General features: G+C 50.9%; 1 protein-coding gene across 2 annotated transcripts in view; it reads left to right on the top strand.

Annotated features, from left to right (window-relative positions):
• EPHB1 (EPH receptor B1) overlaps positions 1-27,457 on the top strand; it is an 85,777-nt gene that overhangs the window by 18,149 nt on the left and 40,171 nt on the right. For both annotated transcript variants that reach the window (XM_040073936.2, XM_040073935.2), the window contains exons 2-3: positions 15,836-15,900; positions 19,725-20,406. In XM_040073936.2, the coding sequence (XP_039929870.1) occupies positions 15,844-15,900; positions 19,725-20,406 (739 nt within the window). In that variant the 5' untranslated portion in view covers positions 15,836-15,843. The remainder of the gene's footprint in view (positions 1-15,835; positions 15,901-19,724; positions 20,407-27,457) is intronic.

The raw sequence follows: 27,457 nt of genomic DNA, 5'->3' as shown, positions 1-27,457 counted from the left end.
AAGTATTCCTAATAGGTTACCTTGAAAGCTTTCTGCAGTCTTGAATGAATCAAAGTGCAAATGTTTATAATGCAACACCCACACAGGCTGGGAGAGGAATTTTATTAAGGCAGGAGAGTCAGAAAACAATAATAATAAAACATGTTTTATGAAGTTGGTGAGAAACTTATAAACTAGGTGAAGTTTTACAGCAGATGAATTTGATACAAGCTGTAAATTTGAATTCCCAGGCTGGTCCTCAGGTCCTGCTCTTTATTACCTGAAATAACATTCTCCACTTTTAATAGCTGGCTGCGGCAGAGCGAGCGCGGTTTTATCTTTCTAAATGATCCACCGTGTGTGTCTTATAATCAAACTTCTGCCCATCCTCAGGGTTCCAGCCCTTTCCTCGAGCAGCGTAGCGGCTGTTGCCAGTTAGCAAATTGCTGCTCTTTGCTTTGGTCTTACAGGGGGACTTCGGGAATCCTTCAGTACATCCCCATGTCTGGATTACTGACTTTTTTTTCCAGCAGAAACCACTATATTTTCTGATAAGAGAATGTTTTGTTAATACATCAGCAAAAAGGCACTGAAAGATGCTCTTGATAATTCAGTGTTTTGCAGTATCAACCTGCTGTGTTTCCCTGCTCCTGGCACTGCTGGGAGGGATGGAGGCATTTGCCAGGGCATTGTTGTGAAGGGACCGATGGCCTTTTGAGACGTTTGGGTTCTATTCCCATTTTTCTTTCCCATGTTGCCTTGAGAATCCCCCCTTTTCCCAACAAAGTTTCCTTGTGGTGCAATCCAGGGACCGGAGCATGAGGTGGCTCTGTCCATGCTCCAGGGGTGGCCTCCCAAGGGTGGCATGTGTTGACTTCCTGACTCCCCTTGGTTCCTTCAATCCTTCTGTGCCACTTGGCTGTCAGCAGCTGTACCAGAGGAAAGCGTATAAAAATGGTTTCTCAGTCCCCTATCCTGTCTGTGCACCAGCAGATTATTCCTCTTGAAAAATAAGTGATTACTTAAGTAAAGCATTCTAGCTAATGGCCAGATTATTCCCTTTAAAATGGGAAAGTAATTAAGGATGTTTTTTAAATAGACTTCCCACCCTTGGATCTGCTGGGATTAGCCTATGTGGGTGTGTAAATATTTCATTTCCAAGGACTGTGTTTTTTTGGTTTTTTTTTTGTTTTTTTTCCCTCCCCTTCCTTGAAGTAACAGCGGTGATAAGTAATAGAAATGAGGCAGCAGCTGTTCTTGGACACTTTCCCCAGCATCCAAAATATAATTGTAATTAAAGATGACCCTCAAAGGAAAACAAAATTGAGGTTCTGCTGGTGTGATGCACCAGGGGTTTCCTCTGTGTGTGTTTGTATGGAATTGGAGAGAAGTCATTGGGTGCTGGGATGTTTGGGGTGATGGAGAACAAGTCCAACCCCGAGTAAGAGCTGTGGTTGAGCATGGTGGGCTTGGTTTCATCTTCTGCCCTGACTGCCTGCTAGCTGGGGGGAATTTCTGAGCTTGTTTCCTCTTTAACATCCAAACAATTTAGACTTTGTGCACGAAGGCACTTTGATGTTTTGCTTCAAAACCTTGTCTTGTTTTGAAACTTGTTGCAGTGCTTGCAATGTGTTGGTGAAGCTGGGAAGGCGAGTGAAAAAAAGCTGAAAGCAGAAGAAAAATATGCAATTAGATGCAAAAGTGTTTTTAAGTGAGTGATGTGATGGAGTTGCAGATTAAAGGAGCTGTTGGAACCAGTCATTCACACAGCTTTCTTCAAGGTCTGCATCCCTGGAGTCTCCTGCAGCTGAGGAGCATCTTGCCAAGCCAGAGGAGGCCAGATCTTGCATTCCCTCCATCCATTCAATGGATAAATCCCAAACGCTGGTGAGCCAGCGGAAGAAAACCTGGCTCAGAAGAAAACCTGCACAGCCCCAAGGTTGGAGCTGTCATTGGTGTGCCGATGTGCCTTTGGTCCCGTCCTTCTACTGAGAGGGACTTAGGAGATACTTCTGGGCCATCGGTGCTTCAAATCTTCATGCACCCATCATTTTTCTTTCTGGCAGGGATTATTTATTGCAAACATTAACCTGGAGCTGCTTTCAGGTGCCTCAGTCGTTTTTTAAAGGCTGCATTTGTGCTGTTCAGCTGTTTTGGGCAATTTGGGACTTTTTGTTTGCTTGCCTGCCTGCTGGAAAGCCTTCAAAGGTTGTTTCAGAGGTGAAGGGAGCCTGTAGATCCACTTTTTTTTTTAATTATTATATATTATTATAATTAAAACATATTTTTAGCAGCTGAAATTCAAACCCGTCTGGGTATTTATACAGCAAGATGTTTTGGATGAGGAATAGGCCAAGAGACTCACGTGGTTGGGGCCAATGTGAAACAAAAGAATCCATTTATTATCCAGGCAGGAAATTTGTTCCTCGGGATGTTGTAGCTGCAGACATAATGATTTCATTTCCTCTGGTTCACCCAGATTAATGGCTTGTGCTCTTTTGTTTGTGTGCCTGTGTTATTCCTGCAGCCTGGCTTCCCCTCCTGCTCTGCGCTGGCGTGTGTGAACATGTGTGCGAGTGCCCTGGGCGAGAAGGGGGCACGGGGGTCTCCAGGCTGCAGCAGGATGCTTGGGATGGCGGGGTGGGATGCTGGGGGAACTGAGAAGAGCCCCAGGGACCACCTGGGGAATTCTTCCTGGCAGTGATGGATGAAATGTCTGGGGGTCTTCTTCTGCGTCTCTGGAGATTTTCTGCATCTGCAGGGTTTTTCTCCTGTTTACCTTTCTGGGAATCTTCTTCCGCATGTGTGGGGTTTTTCTCCTACTTATATTTCTGGGGGTCTTCTCCTGTTGTGGTCACCAGAGCAGTGAGAGGTGTTTTCCTGTGGAGATGTGAGGGGATGAGCAAGATGAAGAGTTTTAGACAAATGCAAATGTCGACCTTGTGGAAGGTGTGAGAGCAGTGTCTTCTCCACGCCTGTGCTCCAGGATTTTTGTAGGTGTTGAGTACTTGGTGGGAAACCCAAACCTTTGCACCCTCCCAAACATCAGGCCAGGAAACAGCCTTTTTCCCCAGGGAGCTGTGCTGATGCGCAGGGATGCAGGCATTGGCTGCATGGCTATGGGTGGGCAGCTCCTTCCTGGCCCTGTGAGCTGGCCCTTCATTCCAGGCTGGTCCCAGCCCTCGCAGGACCTTTGGCCATCTGGGGGCTGGAGGTACTTACACTCTGTCCTTGATAAAACAGCAGACCCATCTTTGTGGACACTCCAAGATTTGCAGCAGCCTTAATCATTCTCTTTCTCTCTTTCTGACTGTTTCCCTTTCAAAAGTGAAATAGGCATATGGTGCCTTTGTGTTGCTGTTGCCTGGTGGGTCCTTGTGGGGTTTTGGCAAAGAGCTTTTAATTTACTGTGTGCAGGATGACCCAGTCTTCTGTTCTGGATTAATCTGGAGCAACCTCGTGGAGTTGAAGCACCCATCTGTGATGAGGACTTCAGTGTGCTGCAGCCTAGAATCCACCTGGAGAAGGACTGGTCGCCATCTTGCTGTGCCCATGCCTGGCTCTTCCTCCTTCCCTTTTTTAGATGTTTTACGCCACACTGTGGGAGGAGAATTTCTTCCACTTCTTCTGGAGGAGGGTTTCTAGCAGGGGCATGACTCGCTGAAGGAAGACCCTCCTGGCCATCAAGGTGCATGTGTCACTTCTGCTACCATCTGTCTGGGACCCTTGTGCACCGATCCCATCTTGGGCACGTGTTGCTCCTTCTTGCTTTTGTTCTCCTGAGCTTTTGTGCGTGACGGGGGCAAACCCACTATTCAAATGCTGCAGACAGAGGAATGGGAAGCTGGTCCTCTGTCAAGCCCTGGGCACTTTCTTCCCACCTGCCTGCCCTCCCAAATGTCTCCTGTGTCGCCCAGGTGACAGAGTTTGCGAGGATGTGACAGCTCCGTTGCGCAGAAGATGATGAACAGTAATGAGACCCAGAGCACAATGCACACTTAAAGTGATTTATTTCAGCAAGGAAACCACAATCAGGGAGGATGGGTCACCGTCATCAGGAGAAGAGGTGGGTATGGAGATGAGCTTCAGGGGAACTTTATCATCAACCAGCAATGCATTAAAAATGAGCAGAGCTGGTGTTGCATGAAATGGAGCTGTTCTGGTTGTGCCGGGACCATCCCTCACCTGCAGCAGATCACAGGCGCTTCCTGGGCTTTGGTCAGTGACCGGGCTGGCTGACTGGGGGACTTCTCCTTGGTTACCTCCTGCAACTGTGCCGAAGTTTTTTGGTGAGGTGTCACCTGTGTGTAAAGTCAGCATTTGGGAAGGAATCTGTCCTGAGGAGAAGGGGGAAAAATAATCCCTGAACCCGCCTTGGCGCGGCTCCCGGCACGCAGATGGCCGTCCTCATGCTGGAGCCTTTTCCCAGCTTGCGCAGGCGCTGGGGCTGGAGGCAGGGGTGTGCCAGGCAGGCCGGCTGCCAAGTGGCACCTCCTGTTAGCATCCTCCTCTTCCTCCTCCCCTTCCTCACCCCCAGGGCCCGTGGGAGCTGTGGCTGTGCAGCAGCTCAGCTGGGCACTGCAGCTTGCAGGAAAAGCTCGGCCTAAGAATGGCGCTGAGCAAGATCTTGTGATTTAAGGTTGACCTAGAGCAGTGCTCTAAGTCTCACAGAAGAGGCTTCTGGCATGGGGGGATTCCTGGTGCTGCCTCTGTGCTGGCCTGAGCTGGGGGGGCAGGTGGCTGTTTGCCCACTGCTTCTGGCACCATTTAGATGATGCACCGCGAGCTTACAACAAAGGGTCCTGAACCCTTTGATGAAGAGCATCTTCCAAGGTGCTGGTCGTTGTTGGTGAATTTGGGCAAGGGTTTAACCCAGTCCCACCGGCCCGTAGGAGCTGGCACCTTGTGTGAATGGGTGTTAGGTAGTCTTGGCAAACACTCACCAGACCAACTGTGTGTGTACATCCCTAAAGGCAGCTCAGACTGGTAGGAAAGCTTTTTGGATAGGTTGCAGGATAGTTACAGATCCTGGCCTCTGCTTGTTTTGTCAAAGTCTAAAAGTGGAGAAGGAAAAAAAAAAAAAAAAGCGAAGCTAGGAGAGTCCAGGAGTCCAGGATGAGTTTCCAGGGTATTTTGGGAATTCCAGGGTATTTGGATGTGGAGCCAGAGCAAAGAACCCAGCAGGATCTGCTGATGGGGTGCTCTGGCCTTTCCAGTGTGCCTGTTGGCTTTGCCATGTCCCTTTCTGATGTCGGGGGGGATTGGGTGGGTGATGGGCTCCTTTGCCAAGGCATTCTCAGGGATGCAGGCAGAGCCTTCCCCCATCCCATCCGTGTCCTGACGGCGGCTTCCCTGTGCTGCCGGCAGCCCCGTGTGCTGCTGTGGTGGCACAGATTTATTGCTCTTTGCCTCGTTTGCACTCCCGAGCTGACTCCATATGGTGCAGAAGCCGGAGAGACGATGCTCGGCAGGCACGGCCGGCGCCGGGCTGCGGGGCGGCGCGGGAGCCGACGCTTTTGCAGCTTGCTCCGTTTGAGGTTCAATATTTCCACCTCCTCCCCTTGACGACTGTGCTCCTGCAGCTGCGGAGCGCTCGTCATCTCCAGCGCAGCCGAGCATCCCTGTGTGATTCCACTCTCGCCCTGCTGCTTTCCGTCTTCTTCTTCCCCTGAGATCCCCTGTGCATGGGTGGACCAGAAGGGTTATTTTTTAGTTCTTATTTACTCATGAAATTTTTGGCTGACCCCCACATACTAAAGAAGGCTTTAGGATGTGTCAGAAGCAGCATTAAAAGAGGATCGATGTGGCTGGAGCTGGTCTGTGCTGGGGTGGAAAGTGTTGGTGACTGGGAGAATGCCTTGGCTGCCCTGGGAACAGTTGTGCCCGGGCTAAGCCTGAGTCCCCTGGCAGTGCTTGTTCTGAGCGGTCTGTCGTGTTTGTGGCTCACTCAGAATGCCTCTGACATTTTAAAATAAGATCTAGTAAATAGGAGCCGGACGGTGCCAGGTGCGTCTCCGGGCGCGAGGGCTCTCTGACAGCAGGGCTGGCATTTCAGATTTAGGGCTCCATGAGACGCCTCGTTTTGTAGCAAACATGAAGCTTTTCTGGAGAACATGGTCCAAGACAGTGACTCATCCTGAATCTCTAAAGATGTGATTGCGTGTAGGGAAACGCAGGATAAATGTTTTGATTTTTAGAGTTTTCCTCACAGGCGGTGCTACCCTGGAGTAAGGCAAAATAAATCCAGCAGGGAAGGAGAGATGTGCGGAAATGGGGGGACAGGTCTGGCACATGAGTTCACCAAAGCTCAGTGCACCCACTGTACTCCAGCACTGGAAGTTGGTTTTGGAGCCAAGCACGTGCCCCTGTAAGACGTACGTGAGCCCGCTGCTTGGGAGATCCCCTGCAGTCCCATGGGTCCCGTGGAGCCAGGCATGAAGACTGTGTATCCCTGTAATTCATCCTAGCGCGTGTAATTGCAGATGCTATTGATGTTTATGGCAGCTCTATCTTCACAGACGACTAATTCTGTGTTTAGAGGCTCTTATTTCCGAGGGAATCCCAGCTGATAAGGAGCCCACTTCCACGGAACTCATTAGGTTTCAATGGTCCTTGTCTGCAAAATCTCACATGCTGCTTGTATTTATTATTTTTTATCTCTTTTTGGAATCCTTTGCTTTCTGATAGTGTGATGAAGTTCCCTTTTCTCAAGAGAAGAGCTCCTAGCAGAATGTCCTTGTGGGTGAGCTCACTTGCTTCCATTGAACCTGACTGGAGCACACCACATGCAGCCCATGGGGGTACTTGGATGTTGACCAAGATGTGAGCTACAGAAAAGTGGCGGAAAATAGGAAGTTGTTGGCATCATTACCCAGCAATGTTTGGATTATTCTCAAGACTCGGTGCCCCCCCAGGATGTATGATGGGTTGGGGTTCTGGATCCTCCTTGTTCTCTGGGTGGTGAGATGGGTGTCCAAGCCAGCTGGCCTCCACCCAAAGAGTCCAGAGATGTGCTGCTGTGCCCAGCGTGTGCTGGAAGCACCTGACTACATGGACAAGGGACAGAGTATCTTCAGGCATCTGACCTTCAGCCTTCATCTGCTTGGGGTGATCTCATGGATGCTGAAAAGCCAATGAATGCTCTGCCCAAACTAAGTGATCTTTCCTTAAAACTAGACCTTCTCCACCACTTAGCTGGACCTTCTCTGAGGCAGCCTTGCAAAGATTTTTGGAGGTTAAGGTTTCTGGGAGAGCCTCTGCCCGTCCCTGGTTGGCTGAGTTCCTCTTCCAGATCTTGTGGAGCATGAAGTGAGTTGCGTGCCAAGCCTGACATATGGTGATTTCTGGGGCACGCTGTGGTGCTCTGAGAGGTTTGCTGGCAACCCAGCCTCAAGAAAGCAGGGATGGGGATTTTAATGCATAGTGACATTGTTCTGGAAAATGTTCTCCTGAAAGAGAACCGCATCAGCTTCCTGCCCCGCATGGGCCCTTGGCATGGCTGGGTCTGTCTTGGGGGGCCAGGAGGGTGTTCATTAAAGTACTCTCTCCCTTCTTGCTGCTTGACTTTGAGTTGCCAAACCATAAATGATGATGTATGGATGGTGACCTGTGCATATGGTGTGTGTGGATTTTGGGTATCCAGGGCCTGTGTGCAATTATAAAAAGTATGATATCAGCAACTGATTCTGTCATGACAGGAGCAAATGAGTTCCTGATAGTTGAAAACTTGCTTCCAAATTTTCTAAAATAGGTTTTCAATTTAGAAAACAAAAGGTATTGAAAGCTCTATCTTTTTTTCCTCTTATCTTTCCATTTGATTTGGTCCCTTTTGTTTTTTTTTTTTTCCTGTGATGTGTGCATTTTTGGGTAATTCTCTGTCATTTCCTTCCTCTTCCCTTATCTCTCCCTCTGCAGTTCTCTCTCTCTTCCTTTCTATCCCTCTCCCCCTCTCCCTCCCCTCAGTAATTTATTTGCAGGCAGGTTGTCTCTTTGATTTACTGTCTCTCTCCTCGGTAGGATTATGATAAATGGATTGTATGGCTTCGTCTGAGCTTGTCCAACATCACGTACCCACGCTGGGTCAAGTCCCTTTGGAGCCTGGAAACCGAGGGGAGATGCTGGGGCTGGAGGTGGAGTGAGAGTTGTAAACAGGTCTTGGTCCATATGGTTCTGACTTTGCATCACCTCCTGAACTTTTTTTGGCTGGGGTTTTGGTTTTGGTTTTTCTCTGCCACGCATGTGTGTGAACGCACAGGTGCTTGCAAAAATGGAAGCAGGTATTTGATTGGGTGCTTTGAGGCACATCACCCAGCGTATTTCAATTTAGTGTATCCTGATGTGGGGAGTGTCTGCCACTTGCAATTAGAGCGTTTCATCCCGCAGCACAGCAGGCAGCGCTTTATTGATAAAGTTGTTCTGTAGTTGCTGAGCAAACACCCCCAAATCTGAGCTTCATTAAGTTATCGCCTGCCCTGCTGTGATGCATCTTCATTGCGCGCTGAAATCCGTGGCATTGACGGGGGTTCCTGGAGGAGGCCAGGACTGTGCTGTGCAGCCACAGCTTAATGCATCCCACCACAAACTGACACAGCACGCTTGCCCTCGCCTGATATATAGAAATTCCTTCCCTTTCCAGCTGGAAGCGAGGGGTTTTTTTGGCCACCACAGATTTCCTCATGCTGGCAATGGCTGGGATCTCTTTGCAGAGCGGGCTCGGCTGCTCCTCTCTCCTGAGAGGTTCACGTGGACCCTTAAAATACAGGAAGGCAATATTTTGTGTTGACTTGTTGTTGTTTAGCACATCCTCCCCCTCCGTGTCTGGGTTTGTTACTTGGTGGGTAATCCTTCATAACGAACCCGTGGGAGATTGATGGGGAGAGCTCGTTATGCACTTCCCGAGCCGTTCCACCGTCGTTCTGTAGCAGCAAAATGCACCATTAAAGGCAGAGAGCCCTGGGAATGATGGGATGTAATTAGTTGTTGCTGTAATATTTTTGATTGAAAGCACAGAGATGCTGGAAGCGGCTTGGGGAAGTCAGTGCTCTCAGGAAGCTGTGAAGAGGGGAGAGGCTGATCCTGCTCTTACCTTTGCTGCCGCTCCAGTGCTGTAATTAAACCAGCTGGGAGATGCTACAGCATTCCTGCTGTGCAGCCACTGCCTCCAGCATGGAAGTGCTCCCCTCGCAGTTCCAAGCAGGATCCAAATGGGGAGTCCTACAGCAGAAGAGACATTTTGGGTGGGATGCGCCTCTGGCAGCTCACCACCTTAATCCCTGTGACAGAGCTGTATGGATTTTATGCTCCTGCTTTTTCCCAGCCTAGTCTAAATTTCAGGATTTATTAAAAACTTGCACAGGCAACCCTGGACATGTGGTTAGAAGTGTGGTCATAGAGAAGAACCTGGAATTACTCTGGCAGCTTCCTGGTGTGTGCGTGAACTCTTCTATGGAATCATAGAATTCCAGAATGGTTTGGGTTGGAAGGACCTTAAGGCTCCTATTGTTTCATCCCGTCATGGGCAGGGTCACCTTCCACAGTCCCAGGGTGCTCTGAGCCCCATCCAGCCTGGCCTTGGACACTCCCAGGGATCCAGGGGCAGCCACAGCTTCTCTGCGCAACCTGTGCCAGGGCCTCACCTCCCTCACAGGGAAGAACTTCTTCCCAATATCCAATATAAATGTAGTCTCTGTCAGTGTGAAGCCATTCCTCCTTGTCCTGTGACTCCATGCCCTTTCCCACAGTTCCTCTTAAGCTCTCTTGGAGCCCTTTTATATGCTGAAACACCAGTATATGGGAGCCTTCTCTTCTCCAGGCTAAACAATCCCATTTCCCTGAGTCTTACCTCATAGCAGAGCTGCTCCATCCCTCTAGGTATCTTGTTGGCCTCCTCTGGACTCCATTCAACAGCCCCATGTCCTTCAGGGCTGGACAAACTGCTGCAGGTGAGATCTCACCAGAGTGGAGTGGAGGATAAATTAACCTATGGGAACAGTGAGAATTAAATTCTGATTATTCCGCCAGCACCTGTGGGACTTTCCTTCCATTGGCATTGGGAGGTGTGGTGCACACCGTGAGTGGATGGAGCGGTGATGATGGAAGCCACGGTGCCACCCGCACAGGGACATGCCTTGAAGTCACGACAGCCCCGGGAAGGCAAAGCTTGCGAAACCGTAGCAGTTAATGTTATTTAGCACTAAGTTTGAGAATAAAGCATCTTGGCTCTGTTTCCCTGTCATTCCCTTTCCCTGGTAATGTCACCAAACTTGGACAGAAGCTTCCCAAGCTGTGCGTTTGCCTTGGGCTGATTTTGCTGAAGCTCTCAGAAGGGAAGGAAGAGGTAGGAAGCAAGCTTGGCATTTATGAGCGTGAAATAGAGGGGAAAATATAGTGCTTTCCTTATGGAAAAGAAGTCTTGCTATTGTTCCCCTTCAGAAAACCACGCTGTGGGGCTGGGGGTGCCCAGGAATGTGCTCTGGGGCTGGATTTTGTGCTGACCCCATTGACACTTTCTGAGGCACATCGGGATGAGTCTCTGAGGATCCCACCTGTGGAGCATCCTCTGCCCCCCGGACCCCAGCTCCGTGTGCCCTGCCCCACCCCTCACTCACCTGCCCTACTGTCTCCCCTCCCTCCAAAGGCTCAGCTATCAGCACCCACCTCCCTGCTCCCCATGTATCTTGGGGGGCTTATTTCCAGCAGCTGGCATCCTTTCCAAATCTCCCTCTCCCCATCTGTTGTTATCAAGCCTCCTCTCTCCTTATTTTGCTTAATTTCTATCTTTTTTCCTCTTGGTTGTCTTAGACAAGCCTGTGTCTCTCTACATATGCCCAAGCATTTGCTTTTGAGTGCCTTAGGCTGGTTCCTGCCGTTATCTTCTTGCAGGAGGGAGAGATCTGCTGTTCCTTGCTTCGGGAGAGGGACCTGAGGCAGTTATTGAGGAGTGATGCACTTGTAGAAGTGTCTTTGTGGTCTCCCTGAGCAGAAAATTTGTTGTTGTATCTCTTTCTTTCCAGATAGCAGTGTCAAAATGCGATCAGGTTGGGTTAGTTTGAGTGTCTCTGCCTGCAGCCAGACCCCGCCCCCTCCTAGGGAAAAAGTGACTCCTTCTCACGGCGTGAATGGCAAGAACCTGCCATTGGGAGGTCTGAAATACGGGTTTCAGGGTGGAAATTTTGGGAAATACGTTCTGCTTCATTTTAGACAGTTCAGAAAGGTTTTTCTGGAAGAGGCTTCAATCCTGCGGGAAGAGTGGTTCGCAAGACGGCATCAGCTGGTGAGATGAAGGCTATTCTCGCCCAAATAACTTATTTTTTCCTTGCTGTTGGAAGGATGCCAGCCCGTCCTTCGCTCCTTTGAGGCGCAGCTTATCCTGCCGCAGGCATCATCTCTGAGCAGGTTTGCCCAGGGGGGTGTGGGGAGCCCGGGACAGCAGCGAGTCCTCCCTGCCTGGATCACACGAGTGCCATCCCAGATGGATGCGCTGCTCTGCACGGGGAAGCTGGTGCATTCTAATTGCTGGCATCTTTACTTGTTACGAGTGTAATTGTGAGTAGACGTTTGTTTTTGTATTGATAATTAGGGACTGGAACAGATGGCGAAGGCTTAGTTTAAAGTAATGTGTCCATTAAAGAAAATCTACTGTATACAGCTGAAGATTCTTCACTCCAAGAGAGCTCAGCTCTCGGTAGCAGCGCTCCTCTCTCCCTAATGAGGGGTTGGGCTGTCACAGCCTGGCCAGCAGAGCCTCTGATCCCAGAGACTTCTCCCAGCGAAGGCGTTGAGCTCCCTCCTGACAAGAGAGCATCCCCGGGTACCTGCTGTGCCCATGGGTGGGCAGGAGCGGAGGGAAATGCTGGAGGAGCCTGCTTGGGGCAGGGGAGGGGGTGGCAGTGTCTTGGGCATGGAGCCTGGCATGGTGGCGCTGCTCGATCTGGGTGACAGGGTTCACTCGGTGTGGCCAGCGATGCTGTGCTGGAGGCACAGGGAAAGGATGTTCCCCTGGGGGTTTAATTAATACCCTGTGCCAATTAACGAGGACTGGTCCTTGTGGAAGGGCGAGGCAGGTGGGAGGGGAGGGGCAAGCTGTCCATGTGGCTTCTCTACTCATTAGGGCTGCTCAGGCACTGATCTGCACTAATCCCCTCCTTAGCAGCCTTCCCTGCCTGTTCTCCTTGCCCACTCCCAAGTGGTGGATAGGTGGGGGGTTGATCCTGTGTCCCTGGATCTGTAAGAATGTTTTGTAGTTGTGGATGCTGGGATCTCTGTCTTGTTCTCCATTTCTCTGCGAGGATTTGGGAGCTGTGAACCCTCTCCTGTTGAAGGAGAGTGCTCAGCAGCCATAGCCCCAAGCAGCCAGGCCAGAAATGCCCCACCAAGGTCGCAGTGTCACTTTTTCATCCCAGAAAATGAAGTAAAAGACAAGGTTTCCTCCAAGAGGAAGTAGAAGAGGTCAATAGGAAGTTGCTGAGCCATGTCCTTCTGATGCCAGTGCCTCTGCAATCACAGGGTTGGGTGACCTCAGCAGGAATTTGAACTCAAAGAGGGGATTTAACTGTCTTATTGTGTTTAACAAAAAACTCCCAAATTAACCATTTAGCCAGTTTATGGATCATTTTGTCTATGGCAGTGTCCTCGGGGAGGTAGATCAAGATCTGTGAAGAGGTGGTCTATAGGGGTCAGGCTCTCAGCCCTCTTTTTCCTTTGCTTTGCAAATTGCTTTGGAAACATGGAGCCATGGAAGTGCAAGTGTTGTTCACAAAAATGGGATCCAGTATGCAGCAAGCCAGTAATTACAGTCTTGAGAGAGACATTGATTATTTATTTAAGAGTTGCCCAAGCCTGGGTGCTTGGTGGTGTTCAAGCACCCCAACTATCAAAGCTTTTTACTATTTATACATTATAGCAATCAAAATAATTAGCATTTATTGGCTACAATATTCTCTTATTAATTAATATTCTGTCTTCTGTTGGTTAATGACTGCCTTGTTTCTCATGCTAATTAGTCCACATGCTCAGTCTTTGTCTTCTTTTGGGTCAGTGGTCTGTGAGTCATTGGTCATGATCTGTCACTACCAGAATTACCTTTTACCCATTCGGGGCTGATTTCAGCACAGTTGTTGGGTTGGATTTATCAGTTTCTTCCTTACTTTGGGGATTCTGCCAAATGTCCTTGTGGCCTGTAAATTCTGCATTCTGTGCGCCCACTCTCAGCGGCACATCACACTCATCCTTCTTCCCAGGTGCTGTCAACCTTCCCCCTAGGACTGAGATCATGGAAACATGTGGAGCCCTAGACCTTAACAAGGCAATTCTACCCAAAAGGAATCTCTCTCTCCAGCACCTGGACATCACTTAGAGCTTGTGAGCTGCTGTTTCCTGGGTGAAACCTCCTTTCTAGTTGATTAGGCTGGAAAGTTACAAAGATCAAACGTTAATGAACATCCTTTCTTAAGAAAATTTTACATATCTCAGTTTGCATCACAAGCTCTGCATCTATGGTGGCAACTTCTTGAATGTGGCCTCTCTGGCCACAGGCCACAGAATCACCTAGGGACTCCAGAAACATCCAAAAGTGAAAGCTTCTTTGTGGTTCCTTTCCATTTATTCATTTATTGTTAATTAATTTCTCTATTTGCTTAGTTATTTTGAGGTCTTCTTCAGCATTGCTGCTGTGCCTTCCTGCTTTCCTTCCAGAATGTGGAGCCTTTGGGAAGAAACTCAGGAGGAGGGAAGGGTGAGACTTTGGGAGGGGTCCTGGTGAGTGTCATCTTGGAGCAGAGCAGGTCCTCGCGTGCCGCTGTCCCACAGGGCAGCTGTGCTTTATCAAAAGTACATTCCTCTGTCAAGGCCCGGGGAAGGAAGCTGTAAGTGTGTGGAACAGGAAGGGAGATGATGGAGTGAAAAGCCTTTCTGAATAAACCTTTGGAAGAAGTGCCTTTCCTGTAAGGGAGCCTTGTCCTTATTTATCACAGAGGGTGGATGAGGCAGCTTGGGTCCCAGCCTGGCCATGCTCCTCATGTCTCCTTGTTCTCTGCTGCCTCAGTTTCCCCTGCATGGCACAAGGACACCCTGTTTGCTTTGGGGGAGAACACCAAGTGTTTTAGGGGCTCTCAGAGCATCCCTCACCATGCAGCCCACTGGCAGGGGGCACTGGAAGATGTTTGCATGGCCTGTCGCTTCCACCTCCACATCCATTTAAGCCTGTACACATCTTCCTGCTCATTTGAAGGGCTGTTGCAAGGATTAATGGCTGTTTAATTAGGGGCTGGGCTGTTTGGAAGGGAAGGAAGGTGTGGAGGTGGAGGGAAGGTGAAGGGTGGTGAGAATAGAAACTTGCTGGAGGTCTGGAGCACAAGCCCCCGGCCTCATTTTGACAAGGGCCTGGAGTGATGGACAAGGGGGAATGGCTTCCCACTGCCAGAGGGCAGGGGTGGATGGGATGTTGGGAAGAAATCCTTCCCTGTGAGGGTGATGGGGCCCTGGCACAGCTTCTCAGAGAAGCTATGGCTTCCCCTGGATCCCTGGAAGTGTCTAAGGCAAGGTTGGATGGGGCTTGGAGCAACCTGGAATAGTGGAAGGAGTCCCTGCCCATGGCAAGGGGTGGAACTGGATGAGCTTTAAGGTCCTTTCCAAACCAAATCGTTCCTGGATTCCATGATTCAAGGCTGGAGAGGAATTGGGGCTTGGAGACTTCATTTTTAGCTGCCTTCTGCCAAATGGAAAATGACCTAAACTCTAAGTGACGTGTGACAGCGTGAAGGTCACCATGCTTTTCTGTTTCCCGTGTGGAGCAGGAGTGAAACATCTCCTCTCTGAGGGCACTGTGAGCAGGAACAGCCTGGCACCGTGCAAAGCAGGGGGGCTGTGTGCTTTGGACATCTCTGGCAGTGTCACTGCAGCATCCCAGGGCCTGTTTGGGGTGCAGAAGCTTTGCCAGCTCCCAGCCCCTTTTCACTCTGTGCCTGGGGACTGCCTTGCTCTCCCTGCCCCGGGGCCACGCTCACTCCCAGGAGGGGTTTCGGGAGCGTTTATCACTCGTGCCAGGGTGGGGAGTTCCTGGTCACGCTTCTCCAGCTTCGCATCCTGGAGCGGCCGGCAAAGGGAGGGGTTGGAAGATTAATTGGAGTCTTGTTTCCCGCTTGTGATTGCTGGAGAAGCCGTGGAGAGATTAAAAGCAGCAGCCCGGCAGCAGCACAGATTCCTGGGCTGATTTTTGTTTCCTGACCTTTATTTCTATGGTTGCACCCCTTTCCCTGGCCCTGCTGTGGGTACCTGGGACCACGCAGGAAAGGGGAGGGATTGGGGATGCTCAGCTCTGCCAGTTGCCAGCGGCACATCTCCTCCCCCTGTTTGGTCGGGATGCAGGAATTGAGGCAATTCATCTGCATGTCTGCTTGCTGCAAACAAATAAATAAAACCTGGAGGGTTTTCCCCATCTGTTTCTTTATGGTGTTGCTCTCGCTATTATTCTTGTTGGGTTTTGTTGTTTTGGCTTTCTTTTTTTTTACGTCTAAAAGTAGGGAATGATGTGACTCTGTGAAATACAGCTTTTTTTTTTAAATTTTATTTTTTTGTGTTGGTGATAGTATTTTCCTTTCCTGAGCAGGGAAGGGTCAGAGCTGGCAGTGTGAGCTGGGTTCAGGCCGTGACTCCTTGCAAAGAGTGTTGTCCGGCACCGTTTGCTCCACAACAAAACTGCCTTGAGTCCATTTGGGCAGCTGCTGTTGATTCCTGAGCTCTACAAGGGTCAGGTGCATCTCTGGAAAAGCAGCTGTGTTTTCCCACATCTCTGTGCTCATAAAGAAATGGAAAACTTCGGGAATAACTAGTTTACTTTCCTTTTCTTCTGTTTCCTCAGAAACTTTGATGGATACGCGGACGGCGACGGCCGAGCTGGGCTGGACCGCCAACCCACCTTCAGGGGTAAGTTCCACTCGTCCAGCTGACCCTTATGTGATCTGGGGGCAGGGTCCATGCTTTTAACCCCGCTGTTTATAGGGGTAAAAGGCTGGTGGGAAGCCAGAGGAGTCACAGTAGGAACAGCAGTGCCCCATAGGGCTGGTGTGGGGTGCCAGGGCATCGCTGCTCACCTGAGCCAGGCTGAGCATCCTTCCCCGAGCCAGTCCTGGGGCCTTGGTGAAGATGGAGCTTGTGTCCATCTCCATGCTCTCTCTTCCCCTTCCTGTCCTCCTTCCTCGGGAAGGGTTCAGCCCCGTCACTGCTCTCCATCCCCCTGCTCGTGCCTTCCCTCTCCCTGTGCCAAAAGGCTTGTAATTAGGAAACATTAGCAGGCTCCAAACAGCTTTCATACCTGGAACATCATCCATAATTGCACTCGGCAGTGCTCTTCCTTGGCTATTAATGTCACTTTTATGAAGTAATGAGGAACCAAACACCCTGAGGCACTTAAAACATCTTTTTTTATATAATATGAGCCTTTGAGGAATGGAAGCATAAAATAACCTGACTCACATTTCTCCTGGCAGAAAAAGTGAGAGATGGAGCTGCGGGTGGGAGGGGATGTGAGCTGATGGATGGGCACCACAGTGGGACAGGCAGGCTGGGAGCAGCAGCAGGGCCCGTCCCTGGGGTCTCTAGGCTGTGGCACCACAGGGGAAAGGATGCCAGGCTGCATCTTTGATCCGGTGTCACTGGCTTGGCCCAGTCTTCAAAAGAAATTATTTTGCACACCATCACCAAAGCTGGGCCACACCTGCAGCAGGCATGAAATCCACTCCAGACATGTCAGAGCCCCTTGCGTTGGGGTATTTTGCTACTGAATTTCTTTGGAAAAATTCTGGGCCCATATAAATTGCTGGAAAAATGCAGGAGGGGCACGTGCAGGTGATGGAGACAGGTTATAAATAGCTGCCTGCGGCTGCTGTCACTGAAAGCCTGTGTGACGCAGGCAGGGAGCTTGTGTTGTAAAGCATGGTGGTCTCACCCCCGCCCCATCCCTGCATCCCTCCATCCCTGTGTGTCTCCCTGCAGCCATCCAATTCTCGCTCCTCTGTGAGTTCCTGGAGAGGCTTCTGCTTTACAGGAGTGTGTATTAAACCTTCCACAAAGTATTTAAAATGCCAAGTCTTTTATCTAAGACCATAGAATCACAGAGTCCTTTAGATTGGAAAAACCCTCCCACATCATCAACCCAGCACTGCCAAGACTACCACTGACCCACGTCCCCAAGTGCCACAAATGCTGTATGGACAGCTTTTACACCCCTGCAGAAATGGGGACTCCACCGTGCCCCGGGCAGCTGTGACAGAGCTGGACAACCCTTTCTAGGAAGGAATTTTCCCTAATATCCAATGTAAACCTCCCCTGGCACAGCTTGAGGTGATTTCCCCTTGTCCTGTCCGTTGTTCCCTGGAGCAGAACCTGACCTCCCCCAGGCTCCCTCCTGTCAGGGAGCTGTGCAGAGCCACAAGGTTCCCGCTGAGCCTCCTTTTCTCCAGGCTGAGCCCCTTTCCCAGCTCACTCAGCCACTTCCCAAGCTCCGTTCCCTTCCCTGGACATGTTCCAGCTCCTCAATGTCCTTCTTGTGGTGAGGAACCCAGAACTGGACACAGGATTGGAGGTGCCCCAGCAGTGCCCAGCACAGGGGTTGGTCACTGCCCTTGTCCTGCTGGTCACACTATTCCTGACAGGATGACAGGCTCCTGGCTGCTGGGTGTCAGCTCCTTCTCTGAGGCTGCTCTCATCTCTCTTGGGGCTGGAGGCAGGGAGTTGAGGAGCCGCCTCTCCTGACCGTGGGTTGCCATTGGCATGGGCTCCTTGCAGGCTTTAGGTCCCTTCTGGGTCCCTTTGGGTGGTGGCATCTCCCCAGAGCATGCTGAGCTCCCAGAGGCTGCATACCCCAGCTCACAGCCCCCCCCAGGTGGGGGCTGTTGATGTTCATGCTGGGGCCTGGTGCCAGCCAGGCTGCAGGGGCTGTGGTCTCCCAGAACGGGCTGTGGCAGGATGTGGGCTCTCCTTCTGCTTTTCCTGATGGACATGCTTTAAATCTTAGTGGAGTCAGAGAACAACATTGACTTAATCCCCAGCTCCCTGTGAATTATTTAGTAGTATCTTGTCAAAATGATGCATTTGTTGCTGTTAGAGCATTGGTGGCAGCAGCTGCTGGCACTGTGGGTCTTTCCAGCCACAAGGACCTGCTGCTTCCAGTGCCCGGTACCAGGAGTGCTCAACCCAAGGGATGCACAAGGCAGTGCCAGGATCTGGCCCTTGGAAAACCGTGTTGGGGGTTTTCCAAAGGCATTTCATGTTGCTCCTAAATGCAGGAAGTGAAGCAGTATTTGTAGGTAGGCTTTGGCTCTGAGTTTTGAGGCTCTGAGGTTTTCTGAGGACGAGGATTCCTGCAGTGAAGACAGCGGAGCCGTGGGGCTAGTTGGTGTTAATGCTGGAGGAGAGCTCGTTGTCTGGCCTTAATTGGAGGCAGGGCTGTAATGCAAAGCCCAGGTGGGAACAGCAAACAATGGCAACCCCCTTGGTGGGGGAGGATTGTACAGCTCCTGCTCTGAAAAGGTGGCTGGTAATGAGGGGGCACTGAATCCCCATGCCTTGTGCACGGGGGAGAGAGGGGGTTTTGCAGTGCTTACCTGGCATGGGATGAGAAGGAAGAACACTGAGCTGGATGAGGGAGGCTTTACTGCTGGCTTGGTAACCATGGCTTAACAACAATGTGCAACCTTGAGTTCTGATCTTGGCTTAAGTGCAGCAGAGATAAGTAGGTGGGCCTGGGAGTGAACGTTCCGCTGCACTTGTTGGCAGTGTGAGGAGGACTCTGCTTTGAAAACAGAACAAAAACCTGTGTTTTGTTACATCAAGGCCGTGGTTCACAGGAGGGAAGCTTGGGGATGAGTTGAGAAATGTGGTTGTTCAATGGAAAAGGGAAGAGGGAAGAAATCTGTGAGGTTTCAGGGTTGGTTGTGGTACATCAACTTGTCAGGACCCAGTGTGACAGGGCAGGGTGGCATCACCCGTTGTGCCCTGTGTAAACACAGGCGTGAGCGCTGCTGCAGCATCGCTCCTGGAAATTATCCCTGATACTGAGGGAGCTGCTTAAAGATTGCCATATGAATAATGCTGTTATGAGGAGACTGTAAACATGGATTAGTTAAAATGAATGGATTATGAGGCTGTAAATCTGTCTGTAGGACTCTAATGCCATCATAGACTATTCACAGTTTGCCGCTGTCCCTTAATTGAAATTGTAGCCTGGATTATATTAATGCCCTTCTATAAATCGAATTGCGAATCTATATTCCCTCTCTCCACAGCAGTGATGTTTTATTTAGTTGGTTTTCTTTGCCGGAGGAAATGATCCCGTTGTGCTGGGAGCTTGGGGTCAGGCTTGCGCTCCAGCCCACGTACTGGCTTGGGCTTTAATGAAGCTGTAGCCTCATGTGCTGCCTTCCCTCCTGCCTCCAGATGCCTGGGCCGTCTTTCTTCCCATTTTTACATCCTCTCAGGGCAGATAAGGCACTTGCCCACGTGGAAAAGACATTTTAACATCAATTGGGAGCAATGGGGATAGGCACGGAGGGGTAAGAGGGTGGGGATTCCTTCTGGTCATGGCCCGGTTGGTGTTCCTGCACGTGCATCACATTGTTTGCCCGTAACCACGTTCCTCGTCCCCTTTGGAGCTTTGGGATTGTCCTCCCAGCCCTGCCCCGTGCAGGGCGAGGGGCCATCGCCGGTCCCTCTTCCTCCTTCTCACCGCTTCTCCCTGCTCCTTTCTGCAGTGGGAAGAAGTCAGCGGCTACGACGAGAACCTCAACACCATCCGTACGTACCAGGTGTGCAACGTCTTCGAGCCCAACCAGAACAACTGGCTCCTCACCACCTTCATCAACCGGCGCGGGGCTCACCGCATCTACACCGAGATGCGCTTCACTGTGCGGGACTGCAGCAGCCTCCCCAACGTCCCCGGCTCCTGCAAGGAGACCTTCAACCTCTACTACTACGAGACAGACTCTGTCATTGCCACCAAGAAGTCCGCCTTCTGGACGGAGGCACCCTACCTCAAAGTGGACACCATCGCTGCTGACGAGAGCTTCTCCCAGGTGGACTTCGGGGGCCGGCTGATGAAGGTGAACACGGAAGTGAGAAGTTTCGGGCCCCTGACCCGCAACGGCTTTTACCTGGCTTTCCAGGACTACGGGGCTTGCATGTCTCTGCTGTCCGTCAGGGTCTTCTTCAAGAAGTGCCCCAGCGTGGTGCAGAACTTCGCCATCTTCCCGGAGACGATGACGGGCGCGGAGAGCACCTCTCTGGTGACGGCGCGCGGCACCTGCATCCCCAACGCCGAGGAGGTGGACGTGCCCATCAAGCTGTACTGCAACGGCGACGGCGAGTGGATGGTGCCCATCGGCCGCTGCACCTGCAAGGCTGGCTATGAGCCCGAGAACAACGTGGCCTGCAAAGGTAGGCTTGGCTTTGGGCAACGAGCCCTTTGTGTTTGTCCCCAAACAAACTGTTTTGTGCAGTGCTTCCCCCTGATGTGGTTTTGCTCCAGGGAGCAGGCAGGAATTTGGGAGCAGTGGTCAGTGTGTGGTTTCTCAGTGTGCTCTGGTCAGTGGCTTGACCCGGTGAGCAGTGTGGTGAGGGTGTGGGTGGCGGTGCTGGGGTCACTGCCTCCCTGCTGGAAGTCACCTCTGTGATGTGTTGCCTTCAAAGTGCTGCTTTCGACGGTCAGGCTCTTTCATCTGCCTCGTTATTTCCCCGGCAGAGCCGGGCAGCTGCCATTGGGCCCGGCTGCCATGGGGCTGCTCTGATTCTCGGTGCTAATTGGAATTGTTCCGCTGGTTTTTGGGTTCCCCGGTCACGCTGCCAGCATGCTGCTGCCCGCGGGAGTCCTGCAGTGTGAGGTTATAACTATGGAAACAGTGCTCAGTGCTTTTCATCTCCTTTTGCCCTTGTGGTGAATATTTCCCAAATGGCATTGGAGCGTTGGTTGTTTTTTTCTGTTGGCTGCCCTTTCCTTCTCCATTCCCAAATTAAGGGAGAGGAGAGGAGAGGAGAGGCCTTTTGCTCATCCTGTATTATCAGTTCTAAATAACTTCTAGAAGGTCAACACCACCAGGACAAGGAAGGGTTGGGAAGAAGGAGAAGGTCAAAGTGCTTAAGGGCTGGTTTGGCAGGTTGTAATGGGGGTCCAACTTGGATTTCTTTTGGTGCAGCCGGGGAAATGTGTGTAGCACCGGGCTTGGCTGTGATGCTCCTTGGGGAGTCCCACGATGTGTTTCTTCTCTACCTGTAGCTCTGGATATATGAAAATAGCAAAGCTGGGGTTCAGGCTGTGGAGAAGCTTGTTTAATGGTTTGCTCTAAACCTGGGAACTTGTGTAGGTTTTCACCATGCAAAGCCTCATTCCTACCTGTCCAAGGTGGGGTTGGTGGCACCTTCCTGTGCCAGGGCTCTGACAACCAGGAAGCCCCCAGAATCCTTTTTCAAACAGCATGGCTGGAGGATTCCTATGAGTTTTGTGGTTGAGCCTTAGGGTGGTTTTGTTCCCTCCAGGAGATTCCTGTGAGGAGCTCGGAGGGAGGGAGGGAGGGCTGTCTGCAAACGGAGCGCTTCTGGCGAGACGTTCCTCTGCTATTGAACCAACACACAGAAAGCACACGTGGTTATATGGCAAAATGACATTTCTCATCATGGGAAAACAAATACTAATTTTAGCTAAACACTGGAATTGGGAAGTAATGTCACTGCCAGAAATGGAGGAAAACAGTGACAATGTAAAAATGTGGGTTTTGCTGGTGTTGACCTTTCTGCCAGCTGGAGGAAGGTGGGGTCTGGAGTGTTCCTGACACCTGAGAGGACTGTGGTGCACCTTCTCAGTGCTTGGGGAAGGGCAGAGGATTGGTGACAACAGGATGAGAAGCATGGGAGCAAACCTGCCGAGGGTGGGTGTTACACCCGTCTCCATGGCTTTTCTTATTTCCTTTTCTTGTGCAAACTCCACAAGGGTTGTGAAGCGTTCATGCCATCAAAGCTACACCAAGCAGACCCCAGGAAACTGGGGATTTGCTGGGTTTTCTGTGCCCTGGTGCCTGTCTCCAGCTGTGCTCCCACTCCTCAGCACTGATCCCCGAGGAGAAACTGCTGATCTCCTAGTGAGTGTTCTGCCTTTGCATGGGGAGTGTGCTTTGTATTCAGACTCCTTGAGGTGAAGATTAGGGATCCTGGCAGCTCCAAGGAGTAGAAACATCCTTTATAGATTGACTGGCAACGTGTATGATCCTGAAAGGCACCAGAGTACGCTGTGGGTGCAGGACAAGCGGGTGTTAAATGGCACCAGGCTCATCTGTGATGACAGGAATGTGCTGTTTGATGATTCCATGGGTGCTGGTAAGATTGCTGTCTGTGGAGGAGAGCTCTGATGGCTGCCCTTTCCCAGTCCTGTTGAGTATTTTTCAGTTCCCATGTCAGGAGGACAGAGAAAAGGCTGGGATTGCATGAGACCTGTGTGTCTGAAGGCCCTGCTCTGTGCTGCTGAGGAACCCAAATCCTGTGTATGCCCCATCTCCTTGAAGTTCACTAAAACGACCCCTATAAGCTTGATCCAGGGTTAACATTAGGAATTTTGGAAAATTACCTGTGTTTGAATAGAAATCTGACCTTGGGTTGGATCTGGCTCCGTGGTAGTTCATTGGCCATCAAACTCCTTCCTGTATCCCCATGGACCTTGGAGGTGGCAAGGGAAGACCTAAGCCCACTGGAGCCCTTCATGAAGGTTGGTGGGCAGGAGGTGGCACATTGTAAAGTTTAGAAATAAAAATTCCTTGGTTTTCTTGGAAGAGTTGTATTCCTCTGCCTGGTTTGCCTGGCAGGGAAGCTGCTGGGATTGCACCCTGGCTCCTGGGAAGCACACACTCCTGACATCTGCTCCAAGCCTTCATCAGCCTGAGATGAGACACTTAGCATGCCTGTGGGAATTGTCGCCAAGGAAAAAAAAAAACCAAAAAAAGAAAATCCCTCAGTATTTGAAGGCTGAAAAAAAGAGGTTTAATTCCTGCGTGGTGGGGAAAAAGATAGGGTTGGGTTGTTTAGCTCCCCCAGCTCCATCTCATCCCTCGCTCCCCTGGGAAGGAGGCTGTGCTTATCACGGGGCCATTAGACCGGAGCAGGTTCGTGCTGACAGTGGAGCTTGGACCACTCAGGGATTCATTAATCCCGGCTTTTAGCAGCACTTACGGCTTCGCTGGGGGTACTCAGAGCCCTGAGATTATCCTCATGTTTTGGGGTCAGAGGAATGGGGGGCTGCTACCAGCACTGCGCCAGGATGGGGGTGGGAGAGAGGGGAATCGTCTGTGTGGATCAGCCCCGTTATATGTTCCCATCCCAGGGTGGTTTGGCACAGACTCCCTGGCACAGCTCTCAGCTGTATGCCAAAGCCCAGGGGACTGCCCAGCCCATCCTCTTGGATGCCCTGTGCCCATGGGGGCGCTGGGTCAGTGTGAGATGGAGGCTCTGCCTGAATCCCAAATGAATAATTCATTTGGTGCATGAGAGAGCCCACGCTCTCCTCGGGCTGATATTAAATCCATTTGTCTTGCTCTGGCCTGTCCCTCAGCCCTGCTTTACGGCTTCCTTGTGTGGTCAAGGGGCAATGCATCATCGTGCTGGGGAGGAGGTGGGAGGGAGGGTGGCAGCAGGGATCACTGGGAGGCGGGGGAAGCCTGGGATGAGCACGCTGGGTGGATTTTGCTTTTTCTCCTCAAGGAAGATTATTAAACCCTTTCTCTCCTGGTGTTTGAACCCCGATGATGGCAAAGGAACCCCTCGCTAGAATGCTGGCAGTTGTGTCTCTTGGCTCTCATCCCTTTTGGCTTTGAGGACTGGGCACTGTGTTCCTGTCTGCTGGAATCACGCTGGCTTTCTCTGTGACCTTCCCAGTGCCGGGCACTAACTTGGGTGCACGGAGAAGGAAAAAGTCAGAGACTGAACTAGCTTTGTGGTGAATTTCTATGTGGTATTTATAAACTCAGGAAGAAGGGGTGAGAGAGCAGCCCTGCTGCTTCCCGGCCTTGTCTCACTTTCAGTTTGCCCCTCCTGGCGAATTCCTGTGCTGGCGCGTTCGGGAGCCTCCAATCTGCCGCTGCCGGCCTGTCTGCCACAGCAGCTGGAAATCTGACCCGGCAGGGGGGAAAAGTCAAAATAAACCCCACAAAACAAGAGCAAAGCTGGGCTCTATTGCCTGCAGTGCAAAGGCTGCTCATCAGGCAGCCTTGCTTCCAGGCATCCCTGGCTTTCTACGCAGCGGCCGCTCCTCCATCCCGTCTCCAGCCAGGTCCCTCCATCCTTCCTCACCTGCTGACCGATGTGCCGGGCTCTGCCCAGCCTTTGCCAAAGCTCTGCGTGGGTTTATCCCCATCTCCTTCATCCCTTCGATTTCTCTGTCTCATTTCTCTGTTTGTCCTTCCCTTCTGCCTTTTGTGTGGAGGAATGGATTGGGGAAGGGAGCAGCGGGAGGGGCACATCCGACCTTGAATGCTGAGGAGCGAGCAGCTCCACGCTGGTTCCCCTGTTATCCTCCCTCCTGCCGAGCAGCCCTGGTGATAATTATTGATTTCCTCTGCTTATCCATCACAGAAGATTGGAAACAATGTGATTTATAAAGTGATTTTTTAAAATAATTGCGAACATTTTGCAATTAGGAGTCGAACAATTTGCTATCACTTTAAACAAGGGAATTGTCAAGTTTTCCCCATGAAATTGTTGCTTGTGCTGAGAACTGTGAATTTTTGGTCTCTGGCTGTGCCCTTGCCTTTTCCATGCTCCGTGGTCCAGCCTGATGGCCCTGCACCGTTTTGGGGCACCCAGGAGAGGTTTTCTTGGGTGATAAAGGTGATGTTGTTTTTGTCCCATGGGTGAATGGCAGCAAGGGAGGTCATAGGGACACAGAACCCTGCTCCCCGTGCCTTTAGCTGTATCTGTCCCATCCCAGTGTGCTGCAGCTCCATTCCCAGCTGCCTGAAGGCCTGGGGCAGAGTGAACACACCAGGCATTGGCAGGGGCTGCAGAAAAGCTTTTTTTTTTTGCTTTTAAGAATAGCTTAATTTCTCATTTTTTTCTCCAATCTGCTGGTCTGTGCACTTCCCTGTGGTTGGAAATCATCTTCTTTCCAGCCTCTCTCCTCCCCACCACTCCAGCATCTCATTCCAGCTTTCCTGGCCTACGAGTGATATTTTTTTGAGGATTTTATCCTCTAAAACAGGAGGGGAGGAACAAAGAGGTAAAAAGAAAGTGCTTGTCCTGCCCTTCTCTCTTTCCGGCTGCCCTTGGATTTGGTCTAGCAGGGCACAGGATAGTGCCAGCAGCATCCCAGAGTGGGCCAGGTAGAACAGGGGCTGAGACCAAAAATAAATATTTGGGCTTAAAAACCATCAGCACTTCCTCATCAAGCTTTTTCCTGGGGACCAGGTTTAGGTCAACTAGTTTGTTCCCAAACCTTTCCAAACCTGTGGGCAAACAGCTGATGCACACTGGGGTCTCTGCCTGGCAGCAGGGTACAAAGGAGCATCTGCAACTGATGCTCATGATGATTTAAGTGTTTTTCCAGGGAAAATGTTTCCCTGCGGGTTGGAATTGGGGTTTCAAGCTTTCCTCCTGCCCAGCATCCCACGGCTGGACAGTGTCAGCATGCCGGGGCTGTGGATTTCCTTCCTCCCTGTGCATTGCTGTGCCTCTGCTCCCTGGGGCTTGGACACCTACCCACTAACCGTCCTAAAAACTGCTTTTAGACCCGAAGCAGGGCAGCCGGGGCACTTTTCACCCTGAATGGCGGCAAAGGCGTCCAGGGACTGTTTTATTTCAGGCTTAGCTGAGCCACAAACCTCTGACTTTTTTTTTTTTTTTCTCTTTTGTTCTTGTTTTTTTGGCACAATATCAAGTTTCCTGCCCCTCTCCCATCCTGCATCAGCCCAAGCCGCTCTCCATGTTCGGGCTGTGCTGGGAAGAGGCAGCTCTGCCAGCTCCTGCCGAATCCTGGCGGTGGTGCGGGAGGGAGGGAGGGAGAGAGGGATGCTCCCCTTTGTTGGAGGGGTTTTGCCTTTGCCTGGAAGCGATCTCCCGGCTTCCACCACTGGGTGGAACAGGCAGCCTAGTTTTACCACGGCCACACTGTGGAGGAGAAACAGTGGAATCACAAAGAAAAAAAAAAAAAAAAAAAGAGAGCGAGAAAAAGAAAAAAAAGTGTGATTTTTTTTTTCCTAAATTATGCCTTAGTGAAGGCATCCATTAACCTCCGTAATAATTTTGCAAGGAAAATGTCCAGGAAAACCTTGTTAACTTTCTTTTCTAATGAGTGTGATGGGTTTTAATGAAACTCTTAATTAGACATTATTAGCCCAAATGTGCCTCTGATGGATTCAGGCCCTTTCCCTTCCCCCAGCACGGGGATGGGGAGGGTCCGTGAGTCCTGGCTGCTGTTGGGGAGGAGGCTTGGCCACCACAGCCACCACTCCCTGTCCCTGTCCCCAAATCATCCCTGTGATCCAGACCTGTCCAAAGGAGAAAAAAGGGGAGAAACACAGAAAATCCCCAAGGGGAGAAACACAGAAAATACCCAGGCAAGGTATGAGTGGGGGCCAAGTGAGCATTGCAGGGTTGGGATTCCCAAGCTGGACCGTGGCAGCAGTGACCTCAGAGGAATTAGGGAATGGCCCACAAGCTTCCATGCATGGCTTTATTTTCCCGCTTATCAGGTTTTTTTCCTCCTTAAATTGTTCCATGGGCCGTTTATGTATTTCCCTTCCCTACCATGAGAACTTCTGAGTGTTAGTAACATTGATTCCAGCCTTAAAACAGGAAGAAAAATCCTCCTTTGATTTTCCCACTCACCCAAGGGCCTTGCCTTGCAACTTTCTGCAAATGGAAGCATAAAACTGCTTCCAAACCCTTGTTCTGTTAATGATCCATTTAGGAAACCTTTTGTGTTAGCTGAAGAGCCTGTGGAAATTAATTTTTTGGGGGAATTTTGAGGTGCAGAGCTCCATGTGTGTGTATTCCTGAGCATCCCTACAACAGTGGGCTGTGAAACCCAACTTTCTTCACTCCCCCAGCCCTGGAGACCTGGCTCTCACCCTGCTGCCAGCTCGTCGGAGGCCTTTGCTGTCCGGCAGGAGCAGGGATTGTTCTCCTGGACAATGGGAGAGCCGCAAGGAAGCGCCAGATCCGGCCCATGTCCGGCACCCGCATTGTTTCACCCGTGTTTGCAAACAGCCAGCACCTGGCAAACCCAGTGACTCAGCCAGGGACTTTTAAAGCCTTTCTATAACTTTTTCCTTTTTTGCCTTTTTTTTTTTTTTTTTTTTTTTTTTTGTTACAGTCACGGGAGAACTCCTTTGGGAATGGCTCTTCTTGCTGCGGTTTGCTTGCCAAGGGGTGGGAATCTCACCCATGTTTGGAGCTGTGCTGCACCCTACAGCCCATGGCACGCTCCAGGCGCCAGTGTCTGTCCCAGCAGGAT

The sequence above is a fragment of the Hirundo rustica genome, chromosome 10 (assembly GCF_015227805.2).
Source record: "Hirundo rustica isolate bHirRus1 chromosome 10, bHirRus1.pri.v3, whole genome shotgun sequence".
Taxonomy (NCBI): Eukaryota; Metazoa; Chordata; class Aves; order Passeriformes; family Hirundinidae; genus Hirundo; species Hirundo rustica.
Note: the sequence above shows the minus strand (reverse complement) of the source record. Positions and strands in the feature narration are given on the sequence as shown.